General features: G+C 47.7%; 1 protein-coding gene across 1 annotated transcript in view; it reads right to left on the bottom strand.

Annotated features, from left to right (window-relative positions):
- The window catches only part of LOC138580055 (guanylyl cyclase C-like), a 493,661-nt gene that overhangs the window by 99,353 nt on the left and 376,180 nt on the right, over positions 1–18,128 (bottom strand). The window contains exon 16 of the mRNA XM_069650291.1: positions 17,196–17,333. Coding sequence (XP_069506392.1) covers positions 17,196–17,333 — 138 coding nt within the window. The remainder of the gene's footprint in view (positions 1–17,195; positions 17,334–18,128) is intronic.

Here is an 18,128-nt window from a genome sequence, read left to right as displayed (position 1 = left end):
ACGTACCAACCTGACCCCTATTAATTCTAACTGAGCCTGTGTTCTGCCCAAACAGCCTAAGCCCAACCCTCTGCCTAACAACAAATGACATAAGATGCCCTCTGGAGTCACAGCCAAACACCCCACTAGTGCCATTGATGATCAGATTCCTATCATCATTTTAGAGCCACCAATAGAGCCATCATGTAACATTAAAGGTGCCCTTATTTATGCCCGCTCATTAGGAGCCCACGCCATTGAAATCCATTACCTTGTTATTGAACAACAACTGGACTTACTAGTATCTACAGAAACCTGGCTGCACCAAGTTTCTGGACCCCTACTAGCTCTGGCCATCCACCAGATTACAACATCATCAGGAATGACAGAACTAATGCACAAGGAGGCGGTGTAGCCATAATAGCCAAATCCAATCTGCGAATCAGATCCTGCCCCATCGAAGAAAAAGTAGGTTAAGAACTCTTCTTAGCCAAACTCGCTATTGATCAGAAAACCACACTCAACTTCTTGGTCATTTACAGATCACCCAATAGCAATACCCATCCGGACCTAGACATACCCTTGTTGCTAGCTCCCAACATTAAACCTAATACCAAATGTATCATCCTTGGCCATATTAATCTAGGTTTCAATGATAAGCAGGACACTAAAGCAGAAGCCCTAGATACTGCACTCAAAGATATGAACTTCACACGGTTGGTGAATGCCCCCACCCACATTAAAGGTCGAACTCTGGATTGGATACTCACGCTTAACTCCAAAATATCTATCGAGTCGATTGTACCCCTCGATTGGACTGACCACCATAGCATAAACTTTCCCTTACTAGAAAGGAGATAAGCCCGTCAATGACCAAAGCAACAGATACTTATGAAACAAGAAATATTCGGAAACTAATAGTCGAAAATCTAGCCCCGATTATAACCGATGGGCTGTCCTCCAACATGGTCACTAGCAACAACCCCGGTCTTCTGGCAGAGGCCTACTACAAGTGCCTTACCGCCACTATTGACACAATAGAACCTTTAACAACAAAAACATGACGTGCTGACAAACAAACGAGTTTCTGTTTTAATGAGGAATTAGTCGCCCTAAGACGAACCAAAAGAGCCCTTCCACATATTAACAAAAAAAATCCCCTACAACCGTCTTTGCCAACGCTTTTGGAGTTGCCAACAAAGAATTACAAAACCGTAATTATTACCCACAAAGGTAAGGCATATAACACTCGTATTAGCAACACCACCTCTAACTCCAAAGAACTCTTCTCCATTCTTAAAGAATTGGAAAACCCAATCCCAGTTACTACTCCTGCCAACTCCAGTAAGGAATGATGCACTACCATCCAAAATGCATTAGCCTCCAAAATTGAGCTACTCCAAAAGAAAATCCTCACTAAAAGAAAATCCTAGCCAGATAGGCTTTAGATATTTCTAAAACTAAAAGCCTCAAATTGCAAAGGGGACAACTTCCCAGCCCACTTAGTTAAATTTTGCGCCCCACTCCTCACCCCTACTATTACTAATTTTGTGAATGCCTCATTCAACGCAAATACAGTCCTGGCAAGTATAAAAGAAGTGTGGGTGACCCCTCTGCTGAAAAAAAACATCACTTGATGCAACAGTACCCACCAACTACCGACCAATAACCACGGTACCGTTTTTGCTCAAGATTATTGACAAAATAGCTTACAATCAAATTCAAGCACATCTTGAACAAAATCAGTTCCTTGGAGCTAGATAATCTGGATTCAGGTCCAAACACAGCACAAAAACGGCTCTCCTGGACCTGCAAAATCCAGATAGACACCATCAGGGACTCAGGCAAACTCTGTATACTATTGCTGTTAGATTTATCTGCAGCATTCGACTTAGTGGACCATGATAAACTATGCGCTACTCTAGCAAATGACTTCTGCTTCTCTAAAGATGCCACCCTCTGGGTGAAATCCTTTCTAGCTGAACGCACGCCCAGAGTAAGCATTGGTAAAGAGGCTGCCAATCCCATACCCGTCCCCATTGTGGTACCCCAAGGGTCCTGTCTCTCACCCATCTTATACAATGCGTACACTAAGCTTCTCTTCTCGGCCTTGAACGCCATGGGTGTCATCTACACGAATTTCCCAGATGACACCCAGATACTCATACCAATCTCAAGGGAATATGTTCAGGACACGATGATCATTAACAAGATATATGCAATAATCCAAAATTGGATGGCGCTGAACAGCCTCTGCCTCAACAATGAGAAAACAGAGATTCTCATCGTGGCCACCCAAGCCAGAGCCTTAATACTATCTAAGTTGGACTACTGTAACGTACCCCTTTTAGGGACCTCCAATTCCAACCTAGGGAAACTACAATTAATGCAAAACAAAGCGCTACGAGCAGCATTAGGAATCAAGAAGTCCGACCATATCTCCAATATTAGGAGGGAGACTCATTGGCTACCCATTAAGGCTAGAATCATCTTTAAATCACCATGTTTTGGCCACAAATGCCTCACCAATAAAGCTCCCATCTAAAAAAGACTCTAAGAGAATGCTCAGATCCAACAATAAGTCGCTCCTTGCTGTCCCCCGTTTCAAAAGCTCCAGAGCAGGAGGCAGCAGCTCCCTAGTCCTGGCCCTGAACCTCTGGAACGAGCTCCCACTAAACATTAAAAATGAAGACTCCTTCCTTAGTTTAAAAAAATTATTAAAAACCTGACTTTTCAATCAATACTAGTTAAACTACACATAATCTGAAATATTGATCCACCGTAGGACTAAATACATTCCTCCCTAGGGTAGACTGTTATCAGAATCTGTAAATAATGTAGGTGACCATGAAATGTATTAACATATGTAACTTCTTGTATCAGTGCTTTGTTTGATGTAATTGGAATATTGTGAATTTCATTATAAGATGTCTGCAACAACGCCGTGATACAGAAGGGTTTGGGCGTTTGACAAATGTAATAAATAAATAAAAATAAATAAAAGTGCACGCCCTTAAAAACCATGAGAAACGATTTCTGTGTTTTCTGAATACCACCACTTTAGTTTATCCCCCATGTGTCAGATCTAGTAAAGCAGTATCATCAGCATATACAAGCACCCCAAAACGAGTGCTATGCAACGACGTGGGGCTAATCTTTAATGACTGTATTAGGGGGATTGGAATCTGAAAGAAACAGTATGAAATATACAGGGGCTAATGTGCAGCCTTGCTTCATTCCTTCGTTTGTTAAAAAGATTTCTGACGTACTACCAGATCTCATGGTTTAAACAACCTCATGCGCATCAGAATGACAGAGTTGAATGAAATTTAAAAGCCCCTTGGGCATCTTTAAAGCGGCTAACTGTCCACACAGCCGATTCCTAGGAATTGAGTCAAAGGCTTTCTCGAGGTCAATATTAGTCACATATAAATTCCCCGCTCAAATTGAGCAATATTTATCATCTAAGATGTTTAGGAGTAACAGTGGCCAGCGTAGAGAAGCCGTTCTGGGATCCTGCTAGTTTAGGCGTCAGTACATTGAGTGAGACAGCCCATTCCTCTACTCTTGCCAACAAGCATTTAGTGAAACTTGCACTTGATATGTCCAAGAGCGTGAAGAGCCAATAACAGTGAGGGTCACAGGTAGAACCTTTTTTTAAAATAGGTACTATCAAACTCCTGCTCCACGACCAAGGCAAAACCCTAGATTTACTTGAATTAAAAGATTATACACAATAGGATGCCACCAACTCGGGCGTGGCTAACCGCCATGTGAAGAAGACGTGCCTCTGGTCGGCTGCGCCTGATGTGTCCACCATAAGCTATCCTACAAAGGCTTTAACGAAATTTCAAACTTCATGACTCTCAGCACCGGCTCCGGATGCTAACCTGATGCTCCAGGACCCTTTTTTTTGTAACGCTGCCCGCCGCGGACCATCAGAGCGGGTACAAGATGGCGGCTCGGGCGCACTGATCCCCTGGTTTGGCTGAGGCGTTCATATGTGACAGAAGCCTTCGCCTGACGCGGGTCGCAGACTTATTGGAGCGGAGTCGCATCGGCGCTGACACAGAGAGCGGATCCGCCTCCCCGGGGACTGGTGCGGAGAGCCCCGGAGTCCTTCCCTTGAGGGCCCTGGCGGACTGGGCGCGCTGCCGAGCGGAGGAGTGACGGCGGCGCTGCGCCCCCGGCCTTCTAGAGATGAGCTGTTCGGGCACACCCGAGACTGAAGGCTGCGTGAGGGGCGCAGCGGTCCCCGTCCATGGGCACTGGAACAGCCGTAAAGAGAGCCCGGCGCGGATCGGCGCCGGAGAGGTGAGCGGGTGGGGGGAGGCCAGACAAGAAGCCCGTGGACAGTGCCGGACACCAGCGGCCCGTAATTGAGCGCCACCCCCCCAGACACCGCAGCAGACCATCCACGCCAGCCTTGTGGATCCCACAACCCCTGGTGGGTAATACGCGCAATATGCGCTGATCAAGCAAAAGTGCCTGGTGGGCTGCAGTGTGGTCGCAGGCCTCCCCCCTCCTCCCGGGTCTCCCTCATCACCCAGACGAGTGAGGGGAAGCGGAGGACTGCACAACCAAGCCAGATAGTGAGCCGCTACGCGAGGAGAGCCCGCAGTACCTGGTACAGGACCCTTGTGTTTCTCACCCCTGTGTGAGGGGCACAACATTCAACAGAGGCAGTCTGCTGTTGCCTCCCCAGGGCCCTGCATCCGAGGTCCGAGGGAAGGACTCGCCTGGTTGGCCTTCCTAACTACACCAGATACCACCGACACAGGAAACAACGTGTGCTTGCAACAGCAGGCCTGCGACCCAGTCCGCAAGATACTCCACTCCTGCGCACCAAAGCGACACACGAAAGGAAAGTGGGCACAGGCTGGTTCCCCAAGTAGGACTGATTGCTGAGGGACATATAAGCTACCACAAACTAACCTACCTTACTTCCTGACGCCTAAGTAGGCAATGGAATGAGAGGCACCTGAGACCCTGGCGCCCCCTGCGCATGCACCCCGCAGCCACTTGCTGGGTCCAGTACACCAACCTCGCCCAGCATAAGTGCCACTACAACCTGAACTGTAATAGCTGATGCGCTACACTGCACCTACCCACTCGCCTACGACCCCTAGACTACGCCACCAGCACCCTGGGTGGAGGGGAGCCCACACCTGGTGAGATATCTGGGAAGAGTGCACGGTCCAAGCAGCGCCAGACCACCATCGACAACTACACGGCTAGCGGCCCCGCAAGCCCCGAACGCCCCACTGCGGAAACCATACAATCTGGCCCCACTGAAGCAACAACAGAACCCAGCAATACCCAGATCCTTGAAGCTATTAAATTGTTACAAGCTACAATGGAAAACAAAATAGATGCTGTCGCCACTGACCTGGGCCTCCTCCGCCAAGATGTCCGCTCTTTTGCCACCAGAACTGAAATATTGGAAACCCAGGTCCGAGAAAACACGGAAGCCAAAACCCAACTCCTACATGATGTTGTTGAACTTCAACAAAGAGTCAAGAATCTGGAGGATCGAGCCAAGGAGGCAGAAGGGCAGGCTCGCCGGAACAATATTCACCTCCTGGGATTACCGGAGGGTATTGAAGGCCCTGATCCCACAAATTATGTTGAGAACCTCCTACTGCAGGAAATAGGCGCGGAAAAGCTCTCCCAAGGCTTCACTATCGAAAGAGCCCACAGGTCCCTTGCAAAAAGACCGCCGCCAGGCACCACGCCCAGGCCAATGATAGCGAAGGTACTCAACTAAAGGGATCGAGAGGTCATCTTGGCTTTTTCACGATCAGGGGGTCAGATTCAAAGAAACTCTGCAAACACTGCCATCTACCCAGACTATACCTTCCAGGTCCAAATGAAAAGAGTGCAATTCATATACACAAAGGCCAGACTGAAGGCAGCGGGTTTGCGTTACATGCTGCTATACCCTTCAAGATTGAAAGTTATACACAATAACAAGGCCCACCTGTTCGACACACCGGCACAGGCCCGAGACTGGATGGATGGACAGCAACTTCCAGACATCGAAGACAAAAAACAGAGGCCGCGGTAAGCCCATATCTATCATGCTCAGAAAATCCTTCTATCTACAATAGCCCAACTGCAGAATGATGAAGCCTAGGTACAGCTGAAATGATCCTTCTCAGCGAGACACCGGACACAATTGTCATTCTACCCCCAGGAAGTTCCTTTGGGGTACATTCACCCGCCCGTAGGGCACCGGAAGACCAATGAGTGGTCAAACGGAGCAGAAACGGGACTGTCATAACGGGGGAAACCTTGCTGGACTTGTTCAAAAGTTGGGGGAGTTTACAGTTATCGGGGGGAGGCAAATGGGATGTTGGTGCCAAAGTTGGGATTTTGAAACGGGAAACACCAAGACCACAGAGAAATGCAGCGAGCCATCAGCGAGACTCCAAATGTCGCCGGCAACTTCGCCAGACTGCCACATGCCCATGGCTGATAAGATTAAGGTAATGACGTGGAATGTCAGGGGTATGAACAGCTTCATTAAACAACGCTGCATCCATACATACCTGAGATGGTGCAAGGTCTGATCGCTATGCTCCAAGAGACACATCTAACCCGGAATAAACTGGAGACATTAGCTAAGACATGGCGGGGTACCCTGATTGGATCCTCTTACTCCTCCTACGCCGGGGGATCCTGATATGGATCGACCCGACCATCCCCTTCAGGCTGATAAGCACCAAAACGGATGAAGAGGGTAGGATGGCGCTCATACACGGCACCATTGAAAACAGGGAGTTATGCCTGATTAGCACCTATGCACCTAACCACGACACAACAGCTTTCTTCCATTCACCTGTACCTACGATTCATTCCTTATAGAGATAACATTATGATTTGGGGGGGTGACCACAACTGCACCCTAGACCCCCTAAAGGACAGATCAGATAACAAACACACCGTCCACCCCCTCCCGCCAAAATACTATCTAAACTAACACGCCAGCTACTGCTTCTGGATTTATGGAGGGAATTGCACCCTGAAGAATCCAAATATTCCTTCTACTCTCCACCCCACTCTGTTCACACTAGGCTAGATTATCTCCTTGCAAGCCAAGAGCAACAAGCCATGTTTAGCGACACACAGTACTTGCCGAGAGTGCTGTATGACCACTCTCCGTTGATGGTCACCTGGGAAGTGTCCCCACCCAGACCCCCAGTGCCGACCTGGAGGCTTAGAGCCGAAGCCCTGCTAGATACAGCCTTTCGGGAGTATATAAAAGACCGCACTGAGGAATACTGGCAGAGAAACTTGAATAGTGTGGAACACGTGAGCACTGCATGGGAAGCGTATATCGTGGTTATGAGGGGGGAGATGATTGCAGCTATAGGAGGGGCCCAAAAATCCATCATAACCTCATTAGAATGCTCTGAAAGGGAGCTAGGGGAACTAGAGAACAGAGCCGACTTAACCCCAGACCACCTGCGGAAAATAATGAGCTGAAGCAAACCTGTCTAACACACTGGGAATCCTTGGGGAAACTGAGTTATGCTAAACACATTGAAAGGACGCATGCCTTAGGTGACAAACCCGGGAAACTCCTAGCCTGGCTCTATAAGAGGGAGACCCCCCGAACCTCTATTTGCCACATACTCAAGCCTGACGGCACCACAGCACATACCCAAGAGGAAATGAACTCAGTTTTCTCTGAGTTTTACCGCAACATTTATTCTGAGACCTCACCCCCCACTGACACTGAAATCGAAGATGTCCTTGACGTCATCGAGCTACCCAAACTAGACTCACAGTCAGCTGAGGCCCTAGATTAGCCCATTACCCCTGATGAAGTAAAAGTTGTTATCAGATCCCTACCATCCAGGAAAACCCCAGGCATGGATGGCCTCCCTGGGGAGTTTTACAAGTCATACAAGGAGACCCTGGCCCCCCTGCTGACCCAAGTGTTTAACGAGGCCTACGAATGCTGTATCCTCCCTGAATCCATGAGTGAGGCCATGATCATCCCTCTGCTCAAACCCGGTAAGGACTGAGCCGACTGTAGCTCATACAGGCCTCTCTCCATGTTAAACGTAGACAGTAAAATCTTAACCGCCCTATTAGCAAATAGACTGCGTAGAGCGATCCCCCAATTAATCCATCAAGACCAAACAGGTTACGTCCCGGGACGCTCTATCACCGAGAACCTGCGCAGGCTACACCACGTCATATATAGCACAGAACTAAGACCCCAAAAATACGCTGTCGCTTCATTAGACGCTTTTGATTCAGTGCTGTGGAAGTGGCTGTATGCCACCATGGTAAAAATTGGGATAGGCCCGGTCTTTTTGAAATGGACTCAACTAGTCTACAATAATGCAACCGCCAGGGTTCGCACGAATAAGACATATTCCAGCAAATGGTCCCTCCAGAGAGGCACCCGGCAGGGATGTCCACTATCCCCCATGTTATACATCATCGCCACCGAACCCATGGCGGCCTACCTAAGACAGGAATATGCAGATGGAGGCATCGAAATTGACGGTGTAACCCACCTCATCTCCATGTATGCTGACGACACACTACTGTACCTACACACTCCCGAACACCTCCTGCCTTATATCCTTGAGACCCTAGACGGATTCCACAAATGCACGGGAATCCAGATTAATAGAGACAAGTCTTGTCTCTACCCCCTTGGCACACTACATAACGAAGAATACAGGTCCCTGCCCCACTTGGACCTTCAATGGCAAGTGCCATCCTTCAGATACCTGGGAATTACTATACACTGGAACCCACACACTGAACACATTTTCAACACGGTTAGGGCTAAAGACTCCCTCGAGAAATCAATGGAATTCTGGAGTAGACTCCCACTCTCAGTAGCTGGAAGAGCAGGCCTCCTCAAGATGGTGGCACTCCCCCCGCCTTCTGCACAACTTCACTAACGTCCCCTTCAACACCCCCCCCTCAGAAACATAAATAAACTTTGCAGGAGATTCCTGTGGCAGAGTGGCAGACACAGAGTAGCGTTAGAAACACTCCAAAGACCTTACGAAGAGGAGGAATGAAAGTCCCCAACTTCAAATTGTACTACCTTGCTAGCCAGCTGAGGCATGTGATGCGATGGATGGCCGACGAGAGTACAGTGGACACCCAACTCCTCCAACCTGCTCTACCCCACCTATTACTCAGAGACCTGCTCTGGGTCGAGGAGAGTACTACACGACACTGCCCATACATGGTCAAGCTGGGGATCCAGTTCTGGAAACGGGCCTGCAAAACGGCCGGAACAACAGACCCATACTCACTGCAAATCGCCATAGCAGCAGTTATGGCGAAACGTGCATGGGGACATCTAGAAGTGCGTACCCAATGGGAACCCTACGGGGTGGCCACGTTGGGAGACTTGGTTCAAGAACAAGAGACCCTAGCGTTCACCAAACTCAGTGAGGCCACAGGGCTGCCTGCAGGACAGTTCTTGCTCCATAGAAGAGTGATGCAAGCCATGAAGAGCAGATGGCCTGAGGCTACCAACCCCGCAACGGAACATGAGACCATAGAAACTATGTTGAACGCCGCTGAGGGAGGCCACGAAACTTTATGACTCTACGAGGCCTTGATGCAAGGCACAACTAGAAATGAGCTCAAATGCAAGGTTAAATTGGAAAGTGAACTGGGCCTTGAATTTGAAGGTAAAGAATGGGAAGGGATAACCCACTACCACAAGACAATCTCCAGGAATGCCCGCTTACAACTCATCCAACTGTACATTACCAACAGGGCCTATCTCATGCCAGAAGCCATATCGAGGTTCAAGGGTGCGGGAACCCAGGCGTGCCCCAAATGTAACGAGCCCAAGGCTGGAATGACTCATATGTTCTGGGACTGCCCAGTAATACTAGGTTTCTGGATACAAATAAAAGAAAGAGTTGCTGATGCGGACATTGAGGTGGAAGTCCATAGGCCTGCGGCTTGTATATTAGGCAATTACAGACGCAGCAGGAAAAACAAACCTCTCAATAGACTCAAATATCTAATATACATCACAGCAAAAAGATGCATAGCCATGGGATGGAAAAGCCCAAAATGCCCTAGTGAGGCACAATGGTGGGGAGATCTTAGAAAGTGGATAACTGCCGAGACCGGAGCATGGGAAACTGCAATACAGGAACAGAGACTAGACTCTAGCGAAGAGCTACAGCGTTGGGTAGCGCTAATGGTACCGTTGCTTCATCCCAAAGCGCCGGACAGCGCCTCAGACAGAAGCAACAGCCCTGGCTCGTAAGCTGATACGAAGGGCTCTGATAGACTGCCCGTGGTCTTGGGGAAGGGAGGGAAGAGGGGAAAGGGACGGAGAGAGAAAGGGGTTAGACACCGAATCTTCAACTAAGGATGTCTTATTGATTATTGTTGTGTTGTTTTTACATTGTTAAAAACCAATAAAGTTATTTTTTTTTAAAAAGGATGCCACCAACTCACACACCATTTAAAGATATCTGAATGCAGCCTGTCTGGACCGGTGGCTTTGCCAGAAGCAAGTGCTTTTATATTCTTGGAGATCTCTTCCACACTAAACACAATGGGCCTGTTTCATGGAACATTTTCCTATGGGATTGCACCATTATAAAACACTTCCATGAATTAGGCTCATTAATATCTCTAACACTTATATCCTTAGCTTCATCCAGGATCTGTGTGAAATGACCGAGTTTAAAAGTCTGACCACCAAAAGTCAGATTTTTATTTTCTTTTTCCCCCGTTTGCATATATAAATGTGGGCGGAAACCCCCCACAATCTCCCCACAGTCCCCCCACCTAACGCCTATACATTTGATATTACCTTTACCCCCCCACATATAATATATATGTGAACAAATGGGGGTCGGACTTTTGGTGCTCAGACCTTTTAACCTCGATCATTTTGGCCTAACCCTTGGCCTAACCATTCTCCGGCCTCCAGGACACCGAGAGGGCAGGAGCCCTCTCCCCCTCCCTTATGGCAGCTGCGCTCCTCCACCCATGTGTTGGCCCATCTGGTTTGCAATCCGCATAGCCCCTAGAATCAGTGCCTGAATCCTAGGTCAGTGGACCTACTGCTACCATCCTGCGGTAAGAACCTGCTGATCTGCAAATTTGTTTCACTGTCCTCGCCCCAGCTGAGGATCAGCTGTTTGTTGCCTGACGAGTCGGGCCTAACCCCAATATGGCTTTTGCAACGCGGCCTCACATCGAGGCTCCACTTCATTCCTAAGCAAGCATTTATTGCTAGCACATCCACCGGCAGGCGGAAGGAAGCCGGCCACTCGCAGAAGGCCAGGAGAAAAAGGCCTTGTTTACCATGTTCAACCTCATTCTCCGGCCTCCAGGACACCGAGAGGGCAGGAGCCCTCCCACCCTCCCTTACGGCAGCTGCACTCCTCCACCCACGTGTTGGCCCATCTGATGTGCAATCCGCATAGCCCGTAGGGCCATGTCCTGCATCCTAGGTCAGTGGACCTACTCCTACCATCTTGCTGTAAGAACCTTCTGCTCCGCAAATTTGTTTCACTGTACTCGCCACAGCTGAGGAGTCAGCTGTTTGTTGCCTGACGGAGTCGTGCCTGACCCCAAAATGGCCGGCACAACTTGGCCTACCATCGAGACTCCACTTCATTCCTAAGCCACCATTTATTGCTAGCACATCCGCCGGCAGGCGGAAGGAAGCCGGCCACTCGCAGAAGGCCAGGAGAAAAAGGCGTTGTTTACCGTTGTTCACCCGTGAGCACCGCTTACCGCCAAGTCCACTCTACAAGGCGAGTATCCAAAAGTCTCTTCATATAGATACTATCTAACTTATTGAACTTTTCCCCTGCAACATCAACGATCCGACTGACATTCAAACATATATTCCATATTCAGCCACATCTTGATGACATCCCATCTATTCACCGTACGACCATAGCCCAAACAATGGTATTATTGATAACAGTCATACCGCTATGCTGATCTCTATATTCACTTCTACCTCGCCACAAACCTCCTAAGTGAGCAGTACTTCCTATCGCCTCCGAGTGCATCTGGCTTCTAGCAAGTCAGCCAACAGCACATCGTCTTAGTGCACTATACAAGACCTGACCAATCCTGCTATATACCTTGTGCAAATTTTAAAGCAGCCTATGGTGTGCAATTTATCTTTTGGGCTAAATCTAAAGCAGCCTACTGTGTGCAACTTACATTTTATGCTATGTTAAACCAGCCTATTGTGTGCTCTGTACTTACATACCTAATCTGAGCCAGCCCATTGTAAGCAACCGACCCACTGAGCTAATTTCCTAACCAGCCCACCTCATGCTACTTCTCTCACTGTGTTTACCCTTGAATCAGTGGTAACTCTTCAATCAATAATTCCTGGTACTCAGCCTGTTACGCTGAGACTGCTCATTGATACACCGCCTGGGTCAACTCTTGAGCCTACCGTACCCAGCCTACCGAACACTCACCATGTCCTCTTTCCATAGAGCCACATTGGCCCTAGCCTCATTGCTCCCCCTAAAGCACTCAGCCACCCCATTTTGCCATCTAACACCCCTTCCTCCTCCATCCCACCTCAAACCAACTAGCATAGCGCCCTTAAACACTGCTTCTACTGAGCCACTGAGCCCGTTTGAAAGGTTACATCGCTTTGCCACACCACCAACGCCTCTCATCCCTCTCTCAGTCCACTCCAGGAACCTAAGACTAGGCTCTCGATTCCTCAAACACAACGCCACCCTCCTGCTCAAAAATTTGCTACCCAAAACTGTACCTCCACATTGTATAAAACAACCCATCCTCCCCCTATCAAGACCATGACATCTCCCAGCACCGTAGCTCAACCTCCTACTATTAAAGGAGCCCTCATAAACGCGCGCTCCCTTGTGGACCATGCCCCTGAGATCGCAGACCTCATTGTTGCAAACAGCCTAGACTTCCTGGCGGTCACAGAAACCTGGCTACACCAGGCAGTAGGTCCCGGAGTGGCCTTCATTGCCAAAACTCAACTAGCCCTTAGAGCTATCCCATCCGCAAGCTTCCCGTCTGCAGAACTCTTATCGGTGAAGCTAACCCTCGCACCCATCCAAACTATACTCTTGCACCTTATCTACCGGCCTCCCACCCAATCGCCCTCCTTTGAGGAGGATATCCTGAACTTCCTCTCTACGCATACTAAACTCCGATCACAAACCATCCTCCTAGGCGATATGAATCTTGGCCTCCTAGATCCTAACAATCTTCACGCCCTAGCTGTGGACAACTCCATCTATAACCTGGGCTTTATACATAGAATCACAACACCCACCCACTCCAAAGGTAGAACGCTGGACTGAGTCTCTGACCTAAATTGCTCCATCTCCATTACCCAAAATGAACCTGCAGCCTGGTCAGACCACCACCTTATCATATTGTCCATCCCTGGGCCCTCCCCCATCAAAACCATCCTAGCACCTTCTTCGCTATCCAGAAATTGTTGCAACATAACCAGAGACAGCCTCCAGCCTCACATTAGCGACATCCTCAATCAGAACAAATTTAGTAACCTTGACGTGCCTAACCTGGTCGATCTATACAATAACACTCTGAAATCTGCTCTTGACATTGCAGCCCCTCTTAAACTCAGAAAAGCCAAGCCCCAGGCTCACCTTAACAAATGGTTCACCCCCGAACAAAAAAATCGCAGAAACATAAAAAGAGCAGCCGAATCCACCTGGCGCAAAACCCCGTCCAACAACAACAAAACTGCATTAACGTCAGCCTCTGCTATCTACAAAGAGGCTATCCTCTCGGCCAAAAAAGAAACCGATAATTCCAGAATCCAGAATGCAAAATCCAGTATCAAGGAACTCTTCAGTATCCTAAAAGAGCTTGAATCCCCTGCCCCTCCCACACAAGACTGCATCAAAGACTATGAGTGGTGCAGCAAAATCCAGCAAGCACTCGCAGATAAAATCACCGTTCCAAAATAAGATCACTGCTAAAAAGGCAAGCCTCACCTGCAGTATCCAGCATGTCCCTGACCCAAAGAAAACCCCACATCCGTGCACTCCCTTCAGTTTCTCTCAAGTAACCCCAAAGGAATTTGAGGACATTATAAAAAGCCTGACACCCTCTCACTGCCAAGGCGATATTTGCCAAGCCACCGTGATTAAAGGAGGTGCCAAAGACCCTGCCCCTTTCATCACCACGCTAGTAAACTTCTCCTTCGCCTCCAACCAAGTACCCAACAACCTTAAAGAAGCATGGGTTATGCCGCTTTTTAAAAAAAAACAACCTCGACCTAAATGTCCCCACTAATTATAGGCCCATCACCACTGTCCCATTCCTTCTAAAAATTCTGGATCGGGTGGCCTATCTGCAAATACAGAAGCACCTTGAGGATAATGAACTTCTCGGTCTTAGACAATCAGGTTTCAGACCCAGACATGGAACTGAGACAGCCCTGCTAGATCTAAAGATCCAAATGGATGAGGCGAAGGACAAGGGTAATCAATCCTCCTTCTCCTAGACCTATCCGCCACCTTCGACCTCGTCAACCATCAAATCCTTACCAAACACCTGATCACAGCGGCAGCATTCTCCACGAATGCCTCCAATTGGATCAAATCCTTCTTATCCAACAGGACTACCAGAGTCTTCTCCCCAACAGCCTCAGCTGACCCCACACTGATACTCTGTGGCATCCCTGAGGGCTCATGTGTGTCGCCCACACTTTACAAAATATTTACTAGGCTACTCTTCGACCGCCTGGACAACTGGGGTGTCATCTACACAAACTATGCAGATGACACCCAAGTCCTCATCTCCCTCATTGGCTGCTACCACCAGGATTCCAAACTACTAAACAATATCTACCTCGAAATTCAGGCCTGGATGGCCACCAACAGTCTCTGCCTCAATGACGACAAGACGGAGCTAATGATCGTGGGTACTCAGGCACGCCTGAACAAACTCGACACCAGCTACTCTTCCTTCGTCATTGATGGCAACACTATAAAGGTTTCCAGAGAAATAAAAGCATTGGGCATCTACCTTGATTCAATCCTCTCCCTCAAAAAACAGGTAAACAGCTTAACGTCCTCCACTGGCCACACCAACAAACTGATCTACAATTGTAAAGCCTACCTTTCCACAAGCAGCTGCCTAACGCTGGCTAGAGCACTTGCACTATCCAAACTCGATTATTGCAATACATTTTTCCTGGGCTCATCTGAACATAACTTAAACAAACTCCAAGTACTTCTGAATAACTCGCTGAGAGCAGCCCTCAGCCTTCCCAGATCCTGTCACATCTCCTCTCATAGACAGAACGTCAACTGGTTACCCATCTGTGATAGAATCACACTACGTACCCTGGCCATTATGCACAAAGGTCGAACAAACGCTGGCCCGATATATCTGGCTGACAAAATCTGTAAGCACCATCCTACTTGCACAGCTAGATCTGCTTATTCTCACAACCTGATAGTACCAAGATTCAATTTAAAAACAGCGGGAGGAGCCAGCTTCCCAGTACAAGCTGCCAAACGCTAGAACTCCATTCCCATCCCCTTCAAACAGGAACCCTCTTTCCTCACCTTCAAAGCCAACATAAAAAGCTGGCTGAGCAGTAAGCCACTCCAATAATAGGCCTATACCATGCTTACTCACCACGGTCTGGTTAAGATTTGGCTTATCCCGTGTTTGTCATACCTGTCTCTATGCGTCCTATCTGACCTACCCACCTGCAACCAGGGTCCTTCATTGTTATCATTACGTTGTCTTATATTATGCCTGCACCTACTGTTTGTAACCTACAAGTTTCTCAAGCGCCCAGTTACCTCAGGGTTCGGTGCGCGATACAAATAATAAAGAAATACAAATCTACATCAACCTGACCTGCGTCAAAGAAAATCCCCTGAAAATGGGACATCCATCGATCAGGAGGAATGTGAGCATCATTACTTCCTCCTGAACTATCAAACACCCTAGCCACCAGCTTCCAGAATAATATACAGTCGTGTGTGTACACTGCCCTCTCTAACTGATCCTATTGTTTGATAACATAGTCCAGTCTATTCTTCTTTATTAATGTTCATAATCCTTCTTCACACTAAATAAAAGTCCTGCATGAGTAACCCCATCTGTAACTGACTTATATATTAAGAATTTGGATAGGAGGTTATTACAGCTTAGGAGCTATGTTTAAAGTTAATATTTTCAATCAGCTGATCAAATTCCTTAATCACTGATGTGCTGTCAAACTTGGTGAATACAATACAGTCTGCAATTCTTTTAATGTCTGCAGGTTGTATAATTAAGATTGTCTATGTAGAATAAAGTAAAACTGAGGCACTCGTTCAGTGGTGGACTGGCCTATAAGGAACTCTGGAGATTTCCCAGTAACCCTCTGCACCCTTTCGTATGGCAACCTATTTTATTTTCCAATTTTCCAATAGGAAAAGGGCTGGGCTTGCTGAAAATTTGTTATATGGGGCCAATATGAAAATTATTTCCAGGGCCTCTTTTTTCCCCAGTCCACCCCTGCACTCTTTGAATAGTACAGCCTTTATCACAGGGGGCAACTCTTGCACATTCTCCCTCTGAAGTTTTGAGTTCCTGTACATTTCCATTTTAATCAAGCTGACACTTAAGTAGTGTAGGTTCTGACTCATTGAACCACACTTATAAATTAAGCAGTTCAACCTTCGCCTTCCTTATACATCTCTTATTCCATTCGATTGTAGAATTCTCCTTAATGAGCCACTCGCCATTAAATCACAAATGATTTTCTGTGTGTGTGGCACATGCAGCAAAAATCTTAAAGGACTCTTCCAGTTGGGCCGGGAGGATAGCTCAGCGGCAAGACGACGCAGAGCAACACAGGTTGTGCGCTTATAAACCTCTGGGTAATAAGCGCGTTATTAATAACCAATTATAATTACAGTTCGTCTTGCAATTCTTCTGTTTCCTTTAAGGCACTTGAAGTGAACGGTAAGTGGCCATTTTGTATTGTGAGAAGAAAACATCTGTGACATTGCCATTAATAATATTCTTGGAATTCCTAGAATGTGGAAAGATATTGGCCCGTGTCACTATTGCTGCCTCCCATTCAGACAAAGCAATGCAAGCATATTTACCCCTTTTGCCCTTATAAGGCTCTGTGGAGGGCCTAGACGTGTTCAGGGTCTTGAGCAGGCATAGATAAGGCACTGACTGTAAGCTAAGACTGTGCTTACCTTTTGGATCTCGACAACATTCCGTGTGGAAGGTCTCCTTCCGCAGGATGATCTCTTGAGCAATAATCCCATAGCTATAGACATCACCTTTTTGGGACACCCCTTCCTGGCGAAGATGCTCTGGGGCTACCCACAAGTCTGTTGAGAGAAGGAAAGAGGTCAATATAAGGCTAGGCGTTCAGCTCCTTTTAACCAGACACAACATCTGCTCTCTGAATCATGCTCCCTGTCCAAGGTGTTAGAAGATCAGTTTTGGAGGCGATGATCTGCCCTCCCTCTGTGCATGCAATGCTCCTTTTAGAAGTCTCAGTCAGAATACAGAAAAACACACTTGTGTTTGGAGACAATTCTTTCTGTTAGACGTTAAAAGGCTGAAATACGAACACTGTGTAACAGTACTATAGCATATTGAGAAATGTCTCTCTATTCTCTATACTAGAAACCTCCGATCAGGCACTGCTCTCCTTCTGGTGATTCCCCCTTTCAAATCAACCAGAATTGGAGGCACCACTTTCTCCATCCAAGCCCCACGAGCTGGAACTCTCTGCCGCTTAAGATTTGATGCATAGAGGACCACCTAACCTTCCCGGGGCCCCTCAAGACACGGCTATTCCCCTCAGCACCATGACACACCCTGCCCTCACCCCCAGAACCAACTACTTAATCCCAGGAGGCCTGCTGAATGAACAAATCACCAAAGAACGGTGAGCCAATGTCTTTCATTGGGATGAAGTGTGAGTGTGGCCCGTGCATTGCACTTGGATGAACTGTGCGAGCAGTCAGCGTGGTGCATCTGAGTGAACTTTTGGGGTAGCAGTGGATAGCATTTGGATACATTCCAAGGGTGGCCCAGGTGCTGCATCGGGCTGAATTGTAAAGGTAGCTAATGTACTGCTTTAATTTTGAGACTATAAAATATATTGGCCCTCATTA

Source organism: Ambystoma mexicanum, chromosome 3p, assembly GCF_040938575.1.
Source record: "Ambystoma mexicanum isolate Mex_15411 chromosome 3p, UKY_AmexF1_1, whole genome shotgun sequence".
Lineage (NCBI taxonomy): Eukaryota > Metazoa > Chordata > Amphibia > Caudata > Ambystomatidae > Ambystoma > Ambystoma mexicanum.
Note: the sequence above shows the minus strand (reverse complement) of the source record. Positions and strands in the feature narration are given on the sequence as shown.